General features: G+C 45.2%; 1 protein-coding gene across 6 annotated transcripts in view; it reads right to left on the reverse strand.

Annotated features, from left to right (window-relative positions):
- The window catches only part of LOC138760821 (ribosome-binding protein 1-like), a 115,561-nt gene that overhangs the window by 25,647 nt on the left and 67,814 nt on the right, over positions 1-22,100 (reverse strand). For all 6 annotated transcript variants that reach the window (XM_069931993.1, XM_069931992.1, XM_069931988.1 and 3 more), the window contains 6 exons: positions 20,319-20,437; positions 19,813-19,966; positions 18,392-18,542; positions 9,955-10,142; positions 6,539-6,576; positions 6,342-6,432 (listed from right to left, as the gene is read on the reverse strand). In XM_069931993.1, the coding sequence (XP_069788094.1) occupies positions 6,342-6,432; positions 6,539-6,576; positions 9,955-10,142; positions 18,392-18,542; positions 19,813-19,966; positions 20,319-20,437 (741 nt within the window). The remainder of the gene's footprint in view (positions 1-6,341; positions 6,433-6,538; positions 6,577-9,954; positions 10,143-18,391; positions 18,543-19,812; positions 19,967-20,318; positions 20,438-22,100) is intronic.

Below are 22,100 nucleotides of genomic sequence, written 5' to 3' on the forward strand. Positions count from 1 at the left end.
CAATGAGCCACAAATCTCTCTCTGAAACCCAACAAGAACCTTCCTGAGAGGTAACTACCTTTCAAGCACCAGAGCCTGGTGAAGATTCATAAATGTTAAATTTTGTGCACAGTATAAAAATTGCCTGATACCAGTGAACTTGAAGGAGTGAGAAGTGAGATTGGAATGTGAATCAAGTAACTTTTCTGAACTTGCACATCCATTGCATACACATGCACTTAGAATTAGGAGGAAGTTAAGTTAATAGTAATAAGTTAAAGTTTGATCATGTTTTCATGTTTAAAGAAAATTAAGAGTTACTTTTGTTAAGTAACCATTGACGGTGAATTTCTATTGCCTTTGGGTTTTGGAGTCCTCTGGGCCATTCACACTATCCCTCCAAATTACCCGATACCCTTGGAATATTTAATTCCCCATCATCTCTACCTATAGCCACATTTCTGCAACAGTCACTAACTCATACCATTTGCACTGATGTGTGCCAAAAGTTCACTCACCTCCCATCAAATGCTTCAAGCAGTCAGATAAAGTGCCCTTAACACTCATCGTCATTTAGAATTTAGTAATACTTCTCTCTTTTGCATTTGACTTTTTTGACCTTCATTCTTCCTTTTCTCTTTTCTAACTTTTGCTTTCGTCTCTGCATTGTTTCCCTTGGTCTTGTGCCTGGATTCCCATTCATCTGATATTAATAGTTTAAATACTCCCCAACACCACAAGCAAACACTCTCTCTAGGATATTGGCCCAGTCCTGCCCAGATGTAGACCAACTGGTTTGTACTGGACACATCTTCCACAGAACTGGTTCCAATGCCCAGGAACCTGAAACTCTCCCTCCTACATTTCTATTTAACTGATTAATTAACGTTAATGATTTAATTAATTATTTGGCTGCTCTTACTCTACCAGGACTACTACGTGGCACTGGTAGTAATGCTGAGAGGTTCTCGTCCCCCCAGCTTGAGGAAATCAGCCTCAAATCCACCCTGTCAAACCCCAGCAGGAGGATTTATATAGTTTCTCCCCCTCAACCTGGCCAATGAAAATAATCCAGAGCACTTCACCACAAAGCTATTGAGCAGCATTTTAAAGGACAGGTCTTTGAGCAGATGGCCAAATACTTGGCCAAGGAAGAGGGCCCTTGGGAAGAGGGCAAAGGAAAGGTTGAGGGAGGTATTCCAGAGCTTAGGGCTCCAACAGCTTAAGACACATTGCACAATGATGGAGTAATCCATGTGGGAATGAGCAAGAAATCTGAGTTGGAGGAAGGCCTTAGAAAGGCAATTATAGTATAATGGTATTACAGGGAAGCCCGGTTAGCGTACCAGTTATTGCAACGCTATTACAGGGCCAGCGACCCGGGTTCAAATCCGGCACTGTCTGATGGGATCCCTCAGGGTGCTCGGCTTTCCTCCCACATTCCAAAGACAAACGTGGTTAGTTGGTTAATTGGTCATGAAGGTGTGTTTGGGCAGTGAGGGCTTGTGGGCTGGAAGGGCCTTGAGCCAGTACTGCATCTCTAAATAGCGTTTCTTTTGGCCTGTGAACCACTGGAGACCAGTGGTTTTGTTATCGGCTGCCCACAGTGACACAGTGATGGAAAATATCCCCAATTTCAAAAACAAGTAATATCCACAAGGTTGCAAATTTAAAGACTAAAAGAAAAGGAAAATTCCTTACAAAAATTTACCTGTAAAACAAATGACCCATTGGTGGTCTGGAAGGGATTCTAGGCCAGCACTGCGCCCCTTCCACCCCTCCCACTGGAAGCTGATGGATGGCAAAAGACTGAAGAGCCCAGCCTGAGAGTCCAGTGGGTGGGTACGAGGAGAAATAGGGATGCACAGGGCATGGAGAAATTCAAGATAAATCCAAGTTGGTCAGAGACAAAGGACACCAAAACAAGCACTTCAAACTGCTGAGCTCCTTCTGAACACTTGCACCATTCCTGCGCTATTTCCTCCCGTGCCATTCCTGCGCTACACCCTCCCTGCGCCATTCCTGCGCTACTCCCTCCCTGCGCCATTCCTGCGCTACTCCCTCCCTGCGCCATTCCTGCGCTACTCCCTCCCTGCGCCATTCCTGCGCTACTCCCTCCCTGCGCCATTCCTGCGCTACTCCCTCCCTGCGCCATTCCTGCGCTACTCCCTCCCTGCGCCATTCCTGCGCTACTCCCTCCCGTGCCATTCCTGCGCTACTCCCTCCCATGCCATTCCTGCGCTACTCCCTCCCGTGCCATTCCTGCGCTACTCCCTCCCGTGCCATTCCTGCGCTACTCCCTCCCTGCGCCATTCCTGCGCTACTCCCTCCTTGCGCCATCCCTGCGCTACTCACTCCCGCGCCATTCCTGCGCTACTCCCTCCCACGCCATTCCTGCGCTACTCCCCCCCACACCATTACTATGCTACTCCCATTTTATTTTTCTCAGATTCCCATCAATTCTGATTCCAACATTCACCTACATACTGGAGGAAAGTTAACCTGTGTATCTTTGGAATGTGGGGGTGGTGGGAGGTACCCCCGTGGTCTGAGGGAGAAGGTGCAAACTCCACACAGACAGCACCTGAGGTCAGGATTCAACTTGGGCTGTGGAGCTGTGTGAGGAGCAGCTTGCTTTGGTATACAGTGACATGACAGCAATCTCACGTCCAGAATTTAAAGCTGGGTTCCAAGAAGCTGCAGCTTCCTGGAACCCAGGGGCGGATTTTGCATGCCCCCCCCTCCCCAAAATAAACTCTGAACTATTCTTGACTACATGCCTGAGGAAGTTTGATTGAGAAGCTGTCAGACAGGTGTTTCAGATCTTGCTCTTCCAGTCAAATGGCAAATCTAGTCAGGGACCAAACTTTTGTGTTCAATGAGATGCAAATCATTTACTGTCCCGCATATCTGTCAGCTTTGTGCAATCGAACCACAACTACGCCACCATGGAATTTTCAAACTGCAGCACCTGGGTAGCCCTCCTAGGACTTGGGTGAGGTTACTGGATAGTCAGGCCAACTGCAGGCTAACTTACCCGCTAAATTGATAACCCAGTGATTTAAGGGGGATCCCACCCTGTGAAGACGTGGTGAATGACGTGTCACGCACTCACCAGAAGTCAAATCACATAGTTGTAATGGAGGTCAGGAGGGATGTACGGATGCTGGCCCTGCAACTATGTGGTGCAATAACAAAGCAGGCAAGTATTTTGAACATCATTGTCAGTTGTATGCTACAAACAGTGGAGAAATAACAGCATATATACTCAATCGAACCTCCTGCCAATGTGCTGCTTTGAAATGACACATGCATGCCAGCGTTGATATCACCAGATTTACTGGGTAAGCCATTTTGTCTTTTCAAATCAGTGGAGGACACCCCATTAAGTTTTCCCAGGTTCCCAGGGACCAGACCACCTCCGAGGTAGGTCTGGGACCTGGGTCTATTTTGATCAGGCTCGCATGGTTAAGACCTTTCAAATTGTTCAATCCCTGGGTTGCTAACCGGGTAAATTGCCCAGTTAACCCCATTTTACAGGAGAATTTGAAATGGCCTACAGACTTCTTCCCCTACTCAGTGAACGTCTGATGATCACAGGTTCCTAAAATTTGGGTTGTTTTAGTACTTTGAGAATTTCTTTTATGCTATAATCTGCCTGGAGTCAACCACAGAATAAAAAAAGTACCAGTATTCAATGAAAGCAAAATTTATAATAGGATTAAACCATGTGAAAAAGAAACTAAATATGCAAATATTTACAAATGTATACCTATGGATGCTGCCTGGCCTGCTGAGTTCCTTTAGCAACTCACTGTTTGCTTTAAATATGCAAATGTGGCGGCGCACTTACTTGTAACGAACCAGCCCTGCTTGTACCTGTGTACACTTACACCATTCCTATGCTACTCCCTGCCGCGCCGGCAGGGCAGTTGCGAGTACAGGGCGCCGTCGGGGGACCACTTTGCCTCATTGTTTGAGCTGAGCGTGGCCCCAGGCAGCGTGATGACATCACCATCCATGCAGGGACAGAGCTCATGCTGCCCTTAAAGGGGCACGCTCGGGTTTTGAACTAAACTGCCGTTGAAACTCAATGTGGTGGTGGAGAGTCTCTTTCCTCGTAGTTGCCGCTACACAAAAACATTTTCTGAAAGGATAAAGGATGTCACAACCCCCACCTCTGGAAACTATCCTGGAACGTTGGCTCTGGTGTCCGAATTACATCCCAAGCCCTTGCTTCCTGGACTGGCCATGCTCTTCATTGGATTTGCATTAGTGAGACAGTTCTAATTCCAGAGAAATCATTCACATTTCATCATGTCAAAGATTCTTTATCAGGACTGAAGAGTTACCTGTTTCTCATTGCACAAACACTGCATTGTGCTTACAGCATTTTCTGTTCTCATTTCAGATTTCTAGCATCTGCAGTTGGTTTGACTTTCAGTTCTAATTATATGTCACCCACAAAAATGTACGCATGCAAATGTAGGAAATTTGAAGAATGAACAGGAAGTGGTTAATATTTTTTGCAACCTCATTGCTCACAAAAACTGTCAAAAAATAAACAATATCAACAGAAAGCCAAGAATCCCAGCCAGTCTGGAGCAGCCTTCCCCTCTCCTGCTCCGATTACACTGCCTTGTCCTGTACCTATATTTCATTTTCCTGCAGGCACGCATCTAACTCCTAATTGTTATCATTGCTTTTGATGCCCCATGGTCTGAGCATGTTGTGTACAGAGTACCTCAAAATTCTGCTTCTGATCATCTCAAACTTGCATTCCCTGATCTCATTAACAGCACAAAACAGTTTCCCCAAATCTGTCCCATTAAATTCCTTCATAAGTTTGAAGACTTGCATCTCAATCTGCTCTCTGCTCTCAATGGATCCCTGAGCACTTAAGAATGGGATCTATATTTATGCATTCCAAACAGAGAGCAATACCCAAAGGCTCATGGTAAAAATCACGGCAGCTGTTGGAGCTGCTGCCTCATGACTCCAGTGTCCAAGGTTCAATCCTAATCTCAGATGCTGTTTCGAGTTTGCACGCTCTGTCTGTGACTCCCATTGTGGCCTCCTCTGCATTGGTGAGACCAAATGCAAACAGGGTGACCACTTCACCAAGCACCTGCGATCTGTCTGTAGGTCCAAGCCAGATCTCCTGGCTGCTACCATTTTAACTCTCCTTGCTATTCCTACACAGGCCTCACCCATTGCCCGGGGAGGTTAAATATAAACCTGGGGAACAACTCATCATGTTCCTACTGGACAGCTTCCAAGTCAAGAGAATGAACATCTATTTTTTTCCAATTTTAGGTGGTGCACAACTCTTCCTAGTTCTACTGTTTCCAATTATTCTTTACCTATGACTGCTCAAACTTTTCTAACACTTCTCCCTCCTCTCTACCTCTCCCACCTTTTTTCACCTCCTAGCCCCCCCCCCCACACTTTTTACCCCCTCCTACCTTGATATACGGGATATAACCCCTTCCTACTTTAGTCTTGATCAGGGGTCTCAACCCAAAACATTGACCATTTCTCTGCACAGATGCTGCCTGACCTGCTGAGACCCTCCAGCTGTTGTTGTTCTCCCTGTGACTCCCTCCTTGTGCTCCAGCTTCCCCAACATCCCAGATATGTGGACTGGCGGGTTATTTGGACGTTGTAAGTTGCCCCTGGCATGGGTGAGTGGCAATATCTGGCAGGGGTGATGAGAATGAGGGAAATTAAAATGGGTTTAGTGTAAGGGGTGCTTGTGATCAGCATGGATCCACTAAAGGGCCTGTTTCAATGTGCACAACTCCAGGACAATGGTTGGGGTGAAGCCCACAGATGCAAGGCCAATACCAAAAGGATAAAAGTGTCTCAAAAGGACTCGTGAAGCAACTGTATTGATTTCATGCAGATGAAATATATTTTGTAATGATCATCCTCTCACTGATTTATCTGCTGAAACATTCCTCCACTAGCAAGGAGCAAGGATTGCTCAGCCACCGACTTAGTCGGTGTGTAGTGTCCACTCTCATGAGTGAATCCTGTTTGCAGGACTGAAGTGAGAAATGCACCTTATGAAGCTGCACCCAGTGCGAAGAGCACTTCGGGGATCAGAAGGCAAAATCAAACCGGGTACACGGGATGGGTCTGCTCCAGCACCTCCTCGATTTCTGCTGAGATTTCCAGAGACTGAAACCCATGCAGAGGTCTTTGCTGGGAGGAGTTTCCCCAGATCCAGGCCACAGTCTCCAGGGCAGGGCAGCTTTGTGGATAGAATAAGTTTCAGCACCCCAGTGAGCTACTCAGCCACCACCCTCCACCCCCTCACTGCAGACAAACAAGCCACACACTGGTGGTAAAATACTCACATTGTTTTTCTTCTTTTGCTGCTCGATGGATTCTTTAAGCTGCAACATATCCTGTTCTAGGCTAGAAATCTGAGCATCTTTACCTTTCAGCCTGAAGGCAGAAGGACAAGGACAAAAGTGATCAATCAAACACACACACACTCACACACTGCATCACCACACCCCGTTGGTCCGACATGCTTCTGAATAGTCCGTACCTGTTCTCCAGCTGTTCTATTTCCACTTGTTTGCTGGCCTGAAATGTTTAAAGAAAGTAAAGCAGGTTTATGATCAATGATTCATGCAGAAGGGTTCCCTCCATAATTCCCATTACACTCAGTTAATGTCCCAAGTATTAGACAACAAGTTGAACCAATGAGGAACTCAGCAGGTAAGGCAGTATCTGTGGATGGTAATGGAAAGTCGACGCTTCAGGCCGAGACCCTTTCTCCTTGCTGAGTGGCCAAGAGAGACCTAATCTTGGCGAAGAAGTAGGTGCTGGAGCAGAGCAGAGCACCCCATGTACCTTGTTGGTTTTTGGCCTCAGATAGTGAGCTCTTCACACTGGGTGCGCAGATCCATAAAATGTACATTCTCACTTTAGCTCCCTGCAGCTACCAACTTTCTGCTCTGGATTCCAGCATAAGCACCCTTGTGTCTCAAGTTGAAGCAATACTTTGAGTAATAAAGTTGAGGGATTTTTGATTCACACATCTTCAAGATCTCCACTGCAATGCCAGGGGAGTCATAGAACAAGAAAACTGGACCTTCAGCCCAACTTGCCCATGCCACCCAAAATTTCCCACCCATACTGGACCCAACTGCCTGGATCATATCCCTCTAAATCTATCCTATCCATGAATAGGACCAAATGATTCATTTAAAGTTGCAATAGTATCTGCCTTAACTACCTGCTTCTGTAGCCCATTCCATACACCTCTCACCCTCTGATAAAAAGGGTTCAGAAGATGAGAACCTGAAAGGAAAGAATTTGCAGGATGATGTGGAAAGGACAGGGAAGTGGAAGTTGCTGCCTTAATGTTAGATGCACTATGAACCAAATAGGCTGAATGGCCTCAGAATGACTGCAGTTGTTCCAGGTTACACTACTGTTGCAAATGCTTCTCCTTGGCTTCCCCCCTCTCCATCTCTTTTCCTGCACCTGTTCCCTCGTAATGCCTCAGCCTTGTCTGGGCTCGCAGGCTGGAAATATAAGCAGTAAGGCAGAAACAAAGGCAATGGTCTGTGTCACTGATCTGGCAGACAGACTGAAATCGTTAGAAATCAAACGTGCTTTAAAGTGCAGAGATGGGGCAGGGGTAGAGGGATCAGGTTGGCTTTCACCACCAATAGCAGATGGACAATTAATGCTGACTTTGCCAATGATGTCCAGATAAAACAAAATAACGAAGTATATAAAGGTTGGGTGTCGGAAAAAGGAAAGGTGGTTTTTAACTGACACTCAAGATCTTGCAATTAGATAACGAGGAGTGTCCTCGCTTGCTGATTGGCCAGGAGTGTGTGCTATGAGGGGAGATGTGGATGATGGCCATTGGCACACATCTAATTAAGGAAGTGAGACCTGCTCTCTAGCTGCCTGAGGGCTAGGATCAAATAATGCCCAGGGCCAGGGAGTGTGCTTCCAACCTTCTTCACCTCTCTTTGTCCTCGTTCGTGGACACCTGGCCCAATAGGGCACCCCAAAGGACAAACAGATCTCTACAGCTTCTCTCTCTGCCAAAAGTGAACCATGGCCAGAGGTCTTGCTTTGCATCGAGGCAAGGCCCTCCATCATCTCTTACATGGTAGCCTAGAAGAGCAACTCAATGACATTCAGCAAATGATTGTGGTCGTAAAGACTTGCTGCTGTTTATTTTATGCTGCCTCTGGTGGAAAACTCCCGGAATAAGTCAGAGAGAAATAAAAAGGCAGTGTGCGTTTATAAGTGTGGGCTTTAGTATCATCTGTTGGCTGAGGATGGACAATATTAATGGGCAGCAGTGGTTGCTGCATGGAGTGAGAAGTATATAGGAAAAGTTTTTATTGGGAAATGCAGAACAGGAACAAGGGATAGATGACAGCAGCGCACAATCACCTGTTCAACAGAACGCGCAAGATTCACCTCTTGTAGCTTGTCCTCGCTGGCAGCTAAGTCTTCAAGCTGCACATTCACAACATGAAAGGAGCTAACGCAACTCATCTTTGGAAAACCAGTGCAAGCACTTATGGATAAAGTTTCATAAACTCACCCAGACTTAAAGGTAGGCAGTTATAGTTTCTTCAGCCTGAATGAGTTTAATGCGGAAAAACTTCCAGAACTATGGTGAGCAAAGAGCTGTTGGTAAAAGCTAGCGCAAGATGGGCTTACATGCTTGTGTTGTGAGAATCTTTAAGAATGCCATTAATACAATTACGATGAAGGCAATCCATTTTAACCTCTCTTTAACTGTGCTGCTCTCTTTTCCTCATACGCACCCCAAATCCATGTACAGGTACACAATCCTTTATCCAGACATCTAAAATCCGGAAAGCTCCAAAATCCGGCAAGTGGGGAGAGAGACGGCAGAGCGAGTCGGGCGGGCGGGAGACCGGCAGCGCGAGACGGGCGGGCTGGGGGAGTAGACCGCAGCGCGACTGGAAGGGGGTAGTGGTGGATACGGCAGCACAGTTCGGGTGGGTTTAAATCTGGCTTTCCAAAATCCGGAAAAATCCGAAATTCGGAACACACTGTTCTCCAAGGGTTCCGGATAAAGGATTGTGTACCTGTATTATCGAAGCACTTCCTCTTTGCATTGAAATTGAAATTCATTACTTTGCTCTGTTCTGAAGACCTTCTATTGAAGAGGCCTGATTTATCACTAGACTTTGTCCATCACATGCACCAAAGCTCTATCAGAGACATTCGCAGCTCGGAATCAATGCCTTGCTCTTGAGACTGAACCACAGAACCAATGCTGAGTTCCTCCAGCAGGTTTTTCTTTGCTCAATTTACCAGCATCTTAAAAGCAAAGATCCAATCACCTCACCTTAAAGATATTCAGAGATTATTTCTACTGCCCCTTAAGAGATTCAAAGACTCATTTCCTTAGAGGGAAACAAATTGCACCTCATCCTTGGGTGGCACAGTTAGTGTGGCAGTTCGTTCAGCTCTATTATCGTGCCAGTGACCCAGGTTCAAATCTGCCACTGTATCTAAGAATGTTCTCCCCATGATCACGTGGGTTTCCTCCGGGTGCTCCAGTTTCTTCCCGTGTTCCAAAGATGTATGGAGTTAAAGGTTAATTGATCACATGGTGTATTTAAGTGCCAAAAGGGTCTGCTATTATGCTTTACCTCCAAAAATTATTTTTTTTAAATATTTGGCCTAAATGTATAGCTGTCATTTTTTTTTTAAAAACAGTGATGCTTGGCTTCTTGCTTCTCCCACAAGAGGAAACATCCTCTCCACATCCACCATGCCAAGATCTCCCATGATTTTATATGTTTCAATCAAGCCCCTCTCACTGTCCAAAATTCCAAATGATCCAGGCATAGCCTATCCAATCTTTAGTTACAAGACAATGCACCACTACTAACTCACTACAAGGAGTTTAAGGTGTAATTTCTTCAGTTTAAAAACCATGTCTACCCTAACCTGTCGCTGCTGGTCTTCCTCTGTCTCCTTGTTCTGATCAGCTTCAAGCAGAGCCTCTATGGACCGGATCCTCTCCTCCAGCTGTTCTTTCTCAGAGTTGGCCTCGGTCAGCTGAGAACGTAGCTCTTCCGATTCCTCTGCTTTGCTCTTTAGGTCTGCCTCAGCCTGCGACATTTTGGCCTGTAGTTCTGCAGGGAAAGCTGAGGGTTACTGCACATTCCTGGAGGTCAGGTGTAAAGCATTCCACATTCCCGGAAGACCAAATCACAGCTAGACCCCATAATGGGAACCCATTCTCGAATACCAGCCCACCAGGGTTTGAAAATACAGCCAAACCCCACTTTACATGATAAATTCATCCCAATGTTTACCCATGTAAGACAAATTCACTTTAATCCCTGTCCTTTCAGATCGTCCATCAAGACATTAAAATTTGTTTTAAAAACAACTTTTAGCTGCCAAAATGTTAACGTTAATAAAAATAATTAGATTTTTCATTTATTTCATAATCACATCATAACTAAACTATTTCTTAGAAAAATATTTCTCCAAAGTTGACTGCACAGATTTTGATTTTTTTTCCTCATTATACTATTTCCTATAGCGAGCAATTGCTTTTTCCAAAGTGCTGCGGACTTCCGTGCTTCTTTCCATGTTAGGATCGACATTTAGATAAAAATCCTTGGCAGCTTCAACAAATTCAAATACTTTTGGAAAAATTTCTGGAAATTTTGTAGCAGCATTTTTATCAGTGCAAGCAAATTCCCTTTAATTCTTCCATTGTGTAATCCTGTTTGATGTTTAAAGCAGTTAAACCAACCTAATCTTGCAGCAAAATTTTCTGTATCCCCTTGAAATCTTTTTTTTTTAAAAAGCATCAAAATAAAAAGTTTAAACTTTTGGTTTGAATGTTTTTTTGTACAAAATGGTATTCGCTTTTGGTTACAATCTTCAATCCAAAGATGAAGTAGCCATTCCATTTCAATCATTAATGGACTTCTGTTTCGAGTAATTTGCATGGTTAGAGAAACTGATGCAACATTACCTTGTTCTTTATGTTGGTGCTTCTTACTTAAAATTGTGCATACCGTTGAGTACTTTAACCTCCTCCCACACGAACAATATCCTGGCTCTCCTTTTGCTCCTGAGCAGGATTGTGTCTGATTTTCACATTGCAGGCACCATTTTCGGGTTGTTTAATATCTACAAGTTTTTCTTCTAAAGTAATGGCTTTTTTTTCCCTTTTAATATCACTGTCAGATTCTTTTCCACATTTTAATTTTATACATATTTAATAGGGGGCACACACTGAATCAGACTGCCATTTGTGCATATTTTATTGAGGGCCATTCACACAATCTACTTGCAACTCAAGTTTTCTAGAAAGATTTCACAGTAACTGAATAATAATTACACCTGTAAAACAGTTTTCCAAATTGCGGTAAGTGAATTTTGTGTTGAATGAAGTAGCGTGCAGAAGGGTTTGCCTGTAGTGCACAATCATGGTCATTTAATTTATACCCATTGGTTATGCACGTATTTTATGATGCTGTGCAGCTGCAGCAAGCAAGACGAATTTTGCTGCACTTGTACATTGTACTTATGGGTATGACAATAAAACTCCCAGAAACTTTCCAATTCCTGCTCAGCGGCAAAGGGAAAGCCAAGGTATAGTTCGTGTGAGAGGAGGTTAAAGTACTTTTCCATACCATTAGATCACTGTCAATGTCTTCGATAAGCAATTCTTCATTAAAACTTTTCACAAGTGTTATCTGTGGCTCAGGAAATAGCAGTCTCACTTTGGAATTCAAGGGTTCAAATCTCACTTAGCAATGCAATCCTGGCTCACTCTCCAGCACAGTGCCAAGCAGTCACTTCACTGCCTGAGATTTTGCCTCTCCAGAGAGACACCCCTTACCTTCTACGGTAATTATCAAAGATCCCATTGCACTGCTTTAAACGAAACACTGGGAGGTCTCCTTGGTATTTTGACCATTATTTATTCCAGGAAAACAACTAGCTGGTGAATAATTAATGAAGAAAATGCTGAAGATATTCAGCAGATCAGCTGAGAGAAACAGAGTTAACATTTCAGGCTGATAATCCCTCATCAGGACTTGAAGGTAGAAATCAATCATATATGAAGTTGGAAAGAGTGGGGTGGGGTAGGGAAAGCAAAGGGAATGTCTGCGACAGAGTGGAGATCAAGAGGGACTGACACAGAGAATGAAGGAATCTTGTTCATCACAGCTGATCTGCTTGCAAATCAGAAGTGATGATAGGAACAGAGGAGGAGAAAGGGAAAGGTATAAAATGCAAAGATATAAATTCCAGCCACAAGATACAAGATGGAGATGCAAAGGTATGCTAGATATATGCTAATAGAAACACAAAATGCAAATACTCAGTGGGTCAGACAACATCTCTGAGAGAGAGAGTGATTAAGTTAATGCTGCGAACTAATGACCAAATTGAATTAAATTATTTATTGTCACCAGCAGTGAAACAGTGAAAAGCTTTGTATTCTGTTTTAAGTGAAAGCCTTGTTTTCTTTTCATCTCACATAACAAATATTTTTTATGTAGTCAGTAGGAGAGATGTATGGCTGAAACCAAAACTTGACGACACAGGAAAACTCTGAGCAGAATCTTCAGAGGGCTGAAAAGAGGTTGAGAATGGCTACTCTAAATAGTACAGCAGGTACATCCTCACAGGAGTGTGACACTTAGCACAGGACAATGGGCTGAATGGCTGAGACATCTCTCTCATTCTCCCTTCTACATTTTAAGCCACATTGGGGCAGATGCCCACAGGTCACTGAACTGCAAGGACCCTGGGAGGGGAGAGATAGGGGTGGGGGGGATGGGGGAAACTGAAAGAGTCCCAGGAGTACAGGGATCCTGGGAGAGGGAAATGGGGGAGAAACAGGAGCAATTCCTTGGAGCACACGCATCCTGGGAGGGGAGGTGGGGGAGGCTGAAGGCAGTCCTAGGATTCTGGTACCCTGGGAGGGGGAGGTGGGGGAGAGGCAGGAGTGAGTCTTGGGAGCACAGGCACCCTGAGAGGTAGAAGTGGAGGGAGAGTGTTTGGATGCTGGAACCCTAGGAGGTGAGGTTGGGCAAGCAGGAGGTTTGCAGAATGTTTAAAAGGTGAGGTGAGCGCAGCAGAAGTAAGACTGGTGTGTGTCGGGAGCTGAACTTTGCAGGACGTTTAAAAGGCAAGGTAAGCTCAGAAGGCTTTAAAAAGCACCGGGGAAGTTAGGTGCTCTTTTAAATTCTCCATTGGCTAATTAGTTGAACTAATAAAAAGAGGGGAAACTCAACTGGAGCAGCCAGTGAATGAGTGGCCCAGCATTGGAGTGGGACTTTCGGGCTTTGGCTTGCGAGGATTTGATGAGAAGAAGTCGAGGATGAGCTTCTTTCAGGAAAGGCAAGGCCAGGTAAGATCTTTGAACTTAAACATAGAATACTTAATGGAGACAGTAGCTTTGGAAGTGGAATGCTCCGAACGTCGGATGTGGGAAATCTGGGACCGCACAATTGTTCCTGATGACTACACCTGCAAGAGATGCATCCAGCTGCAGCTCCTGGGACACCAAGTTAGAAAATAGGAGCTGGAGCTGGATGAACTCCGGATCATTCAGGAGGCAGAGGCAGTGACAGACAGGACCTTCAGGGTGACAGTCACTCCCAAAAGTCAGGAGGCAGGTAGATGGGTGACTGTAAGGAGAGAGGATGGGAATAAGCAAACAGTACAGAGTACTCTGTGGCCATTCCCCTCATCAATAACATTTTGGATACTGTTGGGGGGGATGATCCACAGGGGCAAGTCGTGGTGGTCACGTCTCTGGCACAGACTTTGGCTCTTCGGCTCAGAAGGGAAAGGGGGACTAGAGGAGATCTATAGTGATTGGGATTCGTTGGTTAGGTGAACGAGATCGAGGCTCCTAGATAGTATGTTGCCTCATAGGTGACAGGGTCAGGAATGTCTGTGATCGAGCCAACAGATTTTTAAATGGGAGAGCAAGCACCCAGGTGTCATGGTCCACAAGGGGACCAATGACATAGATAGGAGTAGTGATGTGGAAATGAAGAGGGAATATAGGGAGTTAAGAAATAAGTTGAAAAGCAGGACCTCAAGAGTGCCTGTGCCACGCACCAGTGAGGATAGGAATAGAAAATTGTGGCAGATGAATGTGTGGCTGAAGAGTTGGTGCAGAGGGCAAGGGTTCAGATTTCTGGATCATTGGAATCTCTTCTGGGGAAGGTCTGACCTGTACAAAAAGGATGAGCTGCAACTGAACTGGAGGGGGACCAATAACCTGGTGGGCAAGTTTGCTAGAGCTGTTGGGTCGAGTTTAAACCTAATTTGGCGGGGGGGGGGGGGGGGTGGGAACCAGAATGTGAGTGCAGGGAATAGAGTAGAAGGTCAAAAGCCATAAATATAGTCAGGGAAAGGATTTGAAATTTATCTATTTCAATGCTAGGAGTATTTGGAATAAAGATGATTAACAGAGCATGGATCAGTATGTGGAACTATGATGTTGTGGCCATTATAGAGGCTTGTCTGGTGGAAGGGTAGGATTGGCTGATGCAGGTATCAGTGTTTAGGTGTTTTAAAAGTAAAAGGCAGAAGGAGTAGCCTTACTGGTCAGGGATAGTATCATGGCTATAGGATGGGAGGAGGCTGCAGAGGAAGTGACTACTAGGTCAGTGTGGGTGGAAGTCAGAAATAGGCAGGGAACTATCACTGTGCTGGGAGTAGTCTATAGGCCCCTGGGACACTGAGAAACAGATAAGCAGGCATATTTAGGAATGGTGCAGAAATTACAGGGTTGTTGTTATGGGAGACTTCAGCTACTGACTGGCTCTTCCTGACTGTAAGAGGGAAAGATGGGGCTGAATTTGTCAGGTCTGTTAAAGAAGGATTCTGTCACAGTATGTGGACCAGCCAATGAGACCATTCTGGATCTAATACTGGGTAATGAATCTGGTCAGGCGGTAGACCTCTCTGAGGGTGTGCATTTTGGTGAGAGTGACCACAACTCCCTGAGCTTTAACATAGTTATGGACAAGTATAAAGGAAAACAAAATGGGAAAGTGTTTAATTGGGGAAGGGCTAATTATGATGGGATGAGGCAGGAACTGTTTGTCAAATTGGAAACCAGTGACTAGTGATATGCCTCGGGGTCCATTACTATTTCTCCTATACATTAATGATCTGGATGATGGTAAATTGGATTAGTAAGTATACGGATACTAAGATAGGTGGAGCTGTGGATAGTGAAGAAGGGATTCAAAGCTTGTAGATGGATTTAGGCTAGTTGGAAAAGTGGGCTGAAAGATGGCAGATGGATTTTAATGCAGGTAGGTGTGAGGTGTTACATTTTGGAAGGGCTAATCAAAATAGATCATACATGGTGAATGGTATGGCATCGAAGAGTGCAGTAGAATCTAGGAATAATGGTACATAGTTCCCTGAAACTGAAGTCAAATCTGGTTAGGGTGGTGAAGAAAGCTTATGGTATGTTGTCCTTTATAAATCACTGAGTATAGGAGCTAGGATGTTATGTTAAAATTGTACAAGGCATTGGTGAGGCCAAACTTGGAGTATTGTGTATAATTTTGGTCACCAAAGGAAAGGAAAGATATCAACAAATTGGAGAGAGTGCAGAGAAGATTTACTAGAATGTTGCTGGGGTTACAGGGTCTAAATTATAGGGAAAGGTTAAATGTTAGGCCTTTTTTCTTTGGATTGTAGAAGATTGAGAGGGGATTTTACTGAGGTGTTTAAAATTATTAGGGGTGTGGATAGAGTTGACGTGGAGAGGCTTTTTCCTTTAAGGGGAGATACAAACGGTAGGAGATGAGTTGAGAGTTAGGGGGCAAAAGTTTAGAGGAAACACGAGGGGGTCTTCTTTACTCATATAGTGGTGGGTGCGTGGAACAAGCTTCCTGATGAAGTGGTGGAGGCACTTAGCATTTAAGGAGAAGTTAGATATGTATATGGATAGGAATGGAATGGAGGGTTACGGGTTGAGTATAGGTCAGTGGGGTTAGGTGGGAGAAAATGTTCGGCATGAACTAGAAGGGCCAAGTTGGCCTGTGACTCCCACAAATTGGAAACATGTTCAAGGGTGAAAGCTATTAGAATTACGTGAAGGAAGTTTAGGGACCATTTGCGCTGAGTTCTGGATAGGTTTGTCTCACTGGGACAGGGAAAGGAGAGTTGGAAAAGGGAACCGTGGTTGACAAGACAGGTGAGGCAACTTGCTATGAAGAAGAAGGAAGCAAACGTTAGATTTAGAAGGCAGGAAACAGGAAGTGCTCATAAGAATTATATGGTAGCCAGGAAAGAACTAAAGGACTTGGAAAGGGGCCATGAGAAGGCCTTGGAAAATAGGAATAAGGAGAACCCTAAGGTGTTCTGTGCATATGTGAAGAACAGAAGGATAATGAGAATGAAGGTGGGGCCACTTAAGGACAAAGGAGGCAACTTGTGCCTGTAAGCAGAGGAGGCTGGGGATGTTCTAAATGAATACTTTGCACCAGTATTCACAAGAGAAAAGGACCTTGCTTAGGGTGAGGTCAGAATAGAACAGGCTTGTGTGCTGATGTTGATATTAAGGAAGAAGTAGTATTGGATCTTCTTAAAAACATTAAGATGGTTAGGTCCCTGGAGACAGATGGGATACACCCGAGAGTGCTGAGGGAAGAGATAACTAGTGCATTAGCTATGATTTTGAGTCTTCTTTGGCCACAGGGGAGGAGCCAATAGATTGAAGAATGGCAAATGTGGTCCCCTTGTTTGAGAAGCATACAGTAATAGAGAATCCTGTGAATTATAGACTGATGATAGTGTTATGCAAACTAATGGAGAGGATTCTTAAGACTAAGATCTATGAGCATTTGGAGAAATACAGTTTACTCAAAGATAGTCAGCATGGCTTTGTGAAGGGTAGGTCATGCCTCACGAGCCTAATTGCATTATTTGAAGAGGTAACAAAAGAAATTGATGAGGGTAGGGTGGTAGATGTCATTTATATGCCACTTGACAAAGTCCCCCATGAAAGACTCATTCAGAAAGTCATGAAGTATGCAATTCTCCGAGCCTTGGCTGCGTGGATTAAAAATTGGCTGGCATGTGGAAAGCAGATAGTAGCAGTGGAAGGAAAGTATTCTGCCTGGAGGTTAGTGACAAGTAGAGTTCTCCAGGGATCTGTTCTGGAACCCCTGCTCTTTGTGATTTTTATAAATGACCTGGAAGAAAAGTAAGTTTGCAGATGATACAAAGGTTGGAGGAGTTGTAGATGGTGCTGAAGGTTGTTGAAGGTTACAAGAGGATATAAGACAGGTTTCAGAGTTGGGTGGAAAAGTGGCACTTGGAGTTCAATCTGGATAAGTGTGAGGTGATGCTTTCTTTGGAAGGGCAAACCAGAATACTTAACAGTATGGAGGAATGGGGGACCTTGGGGTCCAAATCCATACAACTCTCAAGGTTGCTGTGCAGATTGATAGGATAGTTAAGAAAGCCTATGGGGTGTTGGGCTTCATTAATAGGGGGATTGAGTTCAAGAGTCGAAAGGTTATGTTGCAACTCTACAAATCTCTGGTGAGCCCACACTTAAGAGTATTGTGTTCAGTTCTGGTCACCACATTATAGAAAGCATGTGGATGCCTCTGGAGAAGAATCAGAGGAGATTTAACAGGATGTTACATAGATTGGAAAATAAGTCTTATGAAGCAAGGCTAGTCAAGCTGAGACTTTTTTTTGGCATGTAGAAGGATGAGAGGAGACTTAATAGAGGTCTACAAGATTCTGAGAGGCATTGATAACATGGACAGTCAGCGCCTGTTTCCCACGGCAGGAATAGCAAACACCAGGGGACATCTCTACAAAGTGAAGGGAGAGAAGTTTAAGGAAGACATCAGGAGTAAGTTTTTTTTTTAAAAACAGAGTGGTGGGTGCCTGGAATGCCTTGCCAGGGATGGTGATGGAGGCTGAAACATTGGGGGCATTTAAGGGGCTCTTAGATAGGCACATGGATGAAAGGAAAATAGAGGGTAATGAGGTAAGAAGGGTTTACTTCTTTTAAACGTTTTTTTATAGGACAATATTGATGGCAGAAAGGCCTGTACTGTGTTTTATTCTATGAGGGAGAGTCCTGGAAGTGCAGGGACCTTGGTAGTGGTAGGTGGGAGCAGCAGGAGGTAGAGTCCTGGGAATGCAGTGACCCTGAGCAGAGGGCTTACAACTTCAGTGTTCCTGAGATGCGGTAATGCTGGGCCTCTGAGCATAGGGGGTCAAAAGATGATAAGATGCTGATGTTATGAACTCATTTCATGAGTTCATTATTGGCTTAGCTGAATCAGTTTCCAGGATGGCAGTGGATCAAGCAGCATGCACCCAACACCCCCACCCAGGCCCATAGACTCACCAGTGTAGCTACTGAGGGAAGTGCGCTGCTCTCCCCTGGCCCTCTCCATCTCCGCCAGCAGAGTGGTGCAGCTGCTCTGGGACTTGCGGAGCTCCTCACTAACGTCGTCCAGTCGTTTCTGCAGTGTGCTCTCTGCTTCCTGCTGGCTGAGCTACAGGGGCCACAGCAGCAGCAAGACACATGTTTCAGTGAAGGGGTGGGGCCATAATCGTACACCCCCCCCTCCCCGCCCGGTCACCAAGCTCCTCAAGAAGCCCTGATCCCAACCCCAAACTCACAGCTCCCCATAATTCCAAGTCACTGATTCTCCAAAACTCCCTAAGAAGCCCAAAATCGAACCTGCAGTTCTCTGAGGCTCTTTCCCCAAGCTCCCCTGGACATCAGGTAGTTCCAATTCTCAGACTGCCAAACTCTGCAGTAGGCCCACTGTAACAGGGCATATCACAGACTATAATTACATCTTCCCGTCCTCTCCTCTGCATCTCCATGAGATACGCTTGGCAATATCCTTGTTAGTCTCATTGTGTTCGGAAGGATTAAAAGGGAAGAACATAAAGTAGGACACAGGGTGATGGAAGTGAAGGCGGAGGTGGGAGTTGAAGGTCACCAGAAATTTAACCTGGACAAGTGTGAGATTAAACCAGGGCAGAACTTGCACAATTGATGGTGGGACCCGTGGGGAGTGCTGTAGAGAAGAGAGACTGGGGGTGCAAGTACATGGTGCTTTGATAGTGGTGCTGCAGTCGAACAGGTGGTGAAGAAGGTGTCTGGCACACTTGCCTTCATCAGTCAGGGCACTGAGTGCAGTAGCAGGGGCGTCATGATGCAACTGTACAGGACGTTGGTGAGACCGTACAGCTTTGTGCGCAGTTCTGGTCAACCAGTCCTTATTAAGCTAGAAAGGGCATAGAAAGCAATGACGAGAATGTTACCAAGATTGAAGGGCTCGAATAATAAAGAAAGGCTGGGTTTGCTGGGATTTTTCTCTCTGGAGGGCAGAATCTTATAAAATTTTTCTCTCTGGAGGGTGGTGGGCGGGGGGGGGGGGGGGGGTGGTGGCAGAATCTTATAAAATCATGAGGGGTACAGATGAGGTAAACAGTTATAGGCATTTGCCCAGAATAGGTAAATCTAAAACTAGATTCAAGAAGAGAGGGCAAGATTTAAAAGGGACTGAGGGGCACATTCTTCACAGATAGTGATGGGTACATGGAGGAAGTTGCTAGAGAAAGTGATGGGAATGGTGACAACTATAATGTTTAAAAGACATTTAGATAGGTACATGGATAGGAAAGGTTGAGAGGGACATGGGGCAAATGCAGGAAAATGGAACCACTTGGTCAGCATAGACAAGATGGGCTGAAGGCCTGTTTCCTTGCTGTCAATGAAGGGGGAGGAGGTGTGGGGCCAGTGTTGCTCACCTGTAGCTGGGCCAGCTGCTGCTCATATTTGCTGATCTTTCCCTCCAGTGCCTTCCTCTGCTGCTCATCCTGTTGCAGGCACTCCGACTTCTCGCTCAGCTCCTTGCTCAGCTTGGTACACTCCTGCCGCAGCTTGGCTAGCTCAGCATTCTGCCTGGGGAAAAGGGCAATCGAATTCAGTGTCCAAGGGGGACAAACAGATCCAAGAGAAAGCACAGCCACCATATGCACCACCGTCAGCCCCGAGTCCTCCTTATTTACCCATCAGTCTGCCCCCATTCCCCCTAGTTTATGCCCTCACTCTCCCCTGAGCCACCCCCACCCCCCAGTTTGCCCTCCTCTCTTGACAATGCTTCACACAGGAAGCATTTGCTCCTGGCCAATTCCCCTCATTGATATCATGTGATGACTTCCCACTTTCCAATCTCTCATTGGATTTAACGTTGAGCTGATCCAGTCCAGAGATCAGACAGCAAAGGACAGGGAAGCACTGCAGCTGTCCTTACTTGCTCTCGGTCTGGCTTGTGGCCTGATTGAGGGCATCCCTCAGGATGGAATTCTCCTGCTGCAGCCGAGCTATTTGTGCTGTGGGTCCATTGTCCAGCTGCTCCTGGAGACCCCGGATCTAGAAATGAAACATTGTTCAAAGCTGTAATGACGTTTTTTTAAATGAAAACTACTCTGCATTTATCCAAGGTGCCCTAAACTGCATTAAAACTTGAGCATAATCGAGAAAACATTGCAAATACCAGCCGACTAATCCTTTGATTGCAAAATAATCCTTCAGAACCTACCCAGGAGAGTCACTATGTGCTAAGGGAACAAGGTACACACTCCATCGCAGCTGATGCCAAGCAAACATACTGGCTCCCCCAAGAACAATGTCTCAAACTTAAAATGCTCACCCTTCTTTGCAAAGCCCCCCCCCCCATCCTGTTTTTAACACTACAACCTCCTATGATCTCTCAGTTCTTCTTGTACACTACTGTCCTCCACTTCCAAACACTGGCACATCTCTGACTGCAGTCACTCCACTGCAGTTGCCTGGAACGCACTGCTCAAACCTCAGGTCAGACAGGGTCTGCCTATAACCGTGTTCACCATCCGGGTCATAACCTCTTCTCACTGCTGCCTTCGGGCAGAGAGTACAGAGCCTGAATACCAGTACCTCTAGGTTCAGGATCAGTTTCTTTCCAATAATTATTAGGCTCTTGAACCTCAACTGACACCAGACTGCTCTGACACCACAGAAGGACTGTCTGCACTATTGCAAGTCATTTCTAATGCAGTAGGATTACTGTGAATATTTATTACCAAACTTATATATTTATTGTCTCTTTTAACTTAATTCAATTAGTTTACTATAAAGTTTTTCTTTAAGATCATCTGTAGCCAGAAGGAATTTTCTCTGGGTGGCCCTGGTGTCCATCAGGACATAGCCTCTGATTTTCTGATGGGCTTTCACTTTCCCCCTGCAGGTTCCACTTGCACAAAGCAATTGTGCACAGCATGGGTGTCATTCTCAGTGGTCTGACAACCAATGCTCCCGATTCACTGATAGGGTGGCGAGCTCCCACTCACCTGTGATAAGAGGACCAGCACTCAGCCCTTTGCTGAGTGAAGTCTCCCTCACATGGCCCTTGATGTGGTCAGCTTTGCCACGGAAGTCAGGATCAAAGGTTTCTAATCTCGGGAATAGAACCATTGCTGGTTCCTGCCGCCCGCATTTTACTAGTTTGCTGCTCGCTGTGTCATACAAGGAAGGTCAGCTGGTGTCTGAATTCCAGAAGACTTCATCTACCCCCATCAACCATCAGGAGCAGGCAGAATGGACATGAGAATTACCCTGCATTGCAGGTTTCCTCCTGGTGCTGCTATTCATAAACATCACAGAAGGTCTGGCTATAGCCCTAGATAGTTGCCATGATCCATCCCATAACTCAAATCTCAGAGCACAGAAACAGGCCCTTCAGCTCACTGACTCTGTGCTCACCATCAAATACCTATTTATACTAATCCAATTTAAATGACCCCAGACTACACCACTCACCAACACAGTAGGAACAGTTAACATTTGCCAATTAACTGAAAAACCTGCGCATTTTTTTTGATCTAATAGTATCTTTACCTTCTCTTGATAATCCATGGTCTTTTCTATTGTTCTGTTTGCTTGTTTTTGCACAAGAGGATAGTTATTCATTCTTTAAATGTTTGCTATTCCTTGTGCATTGTCACAACTTTTAATTTAGTTTCTCAGCTTATATAACCAAACCAGTACCTCATGTCTT

This window comes from Narcine bancroftii, chromosome 4 (assembly GCF_036971445.1).
Source record: "Narcine bancroftii isolate sNarBan1 chromosome 4, sNarBan1.hap1, whole genome shotgun sequence".
Taxonomy (NCBI): Eukaryota; Metazoa; Chordata; class Chondrichthyes; order Torpediniformes; family Narcinidae; genus Narcine; species Narcine bancroftii.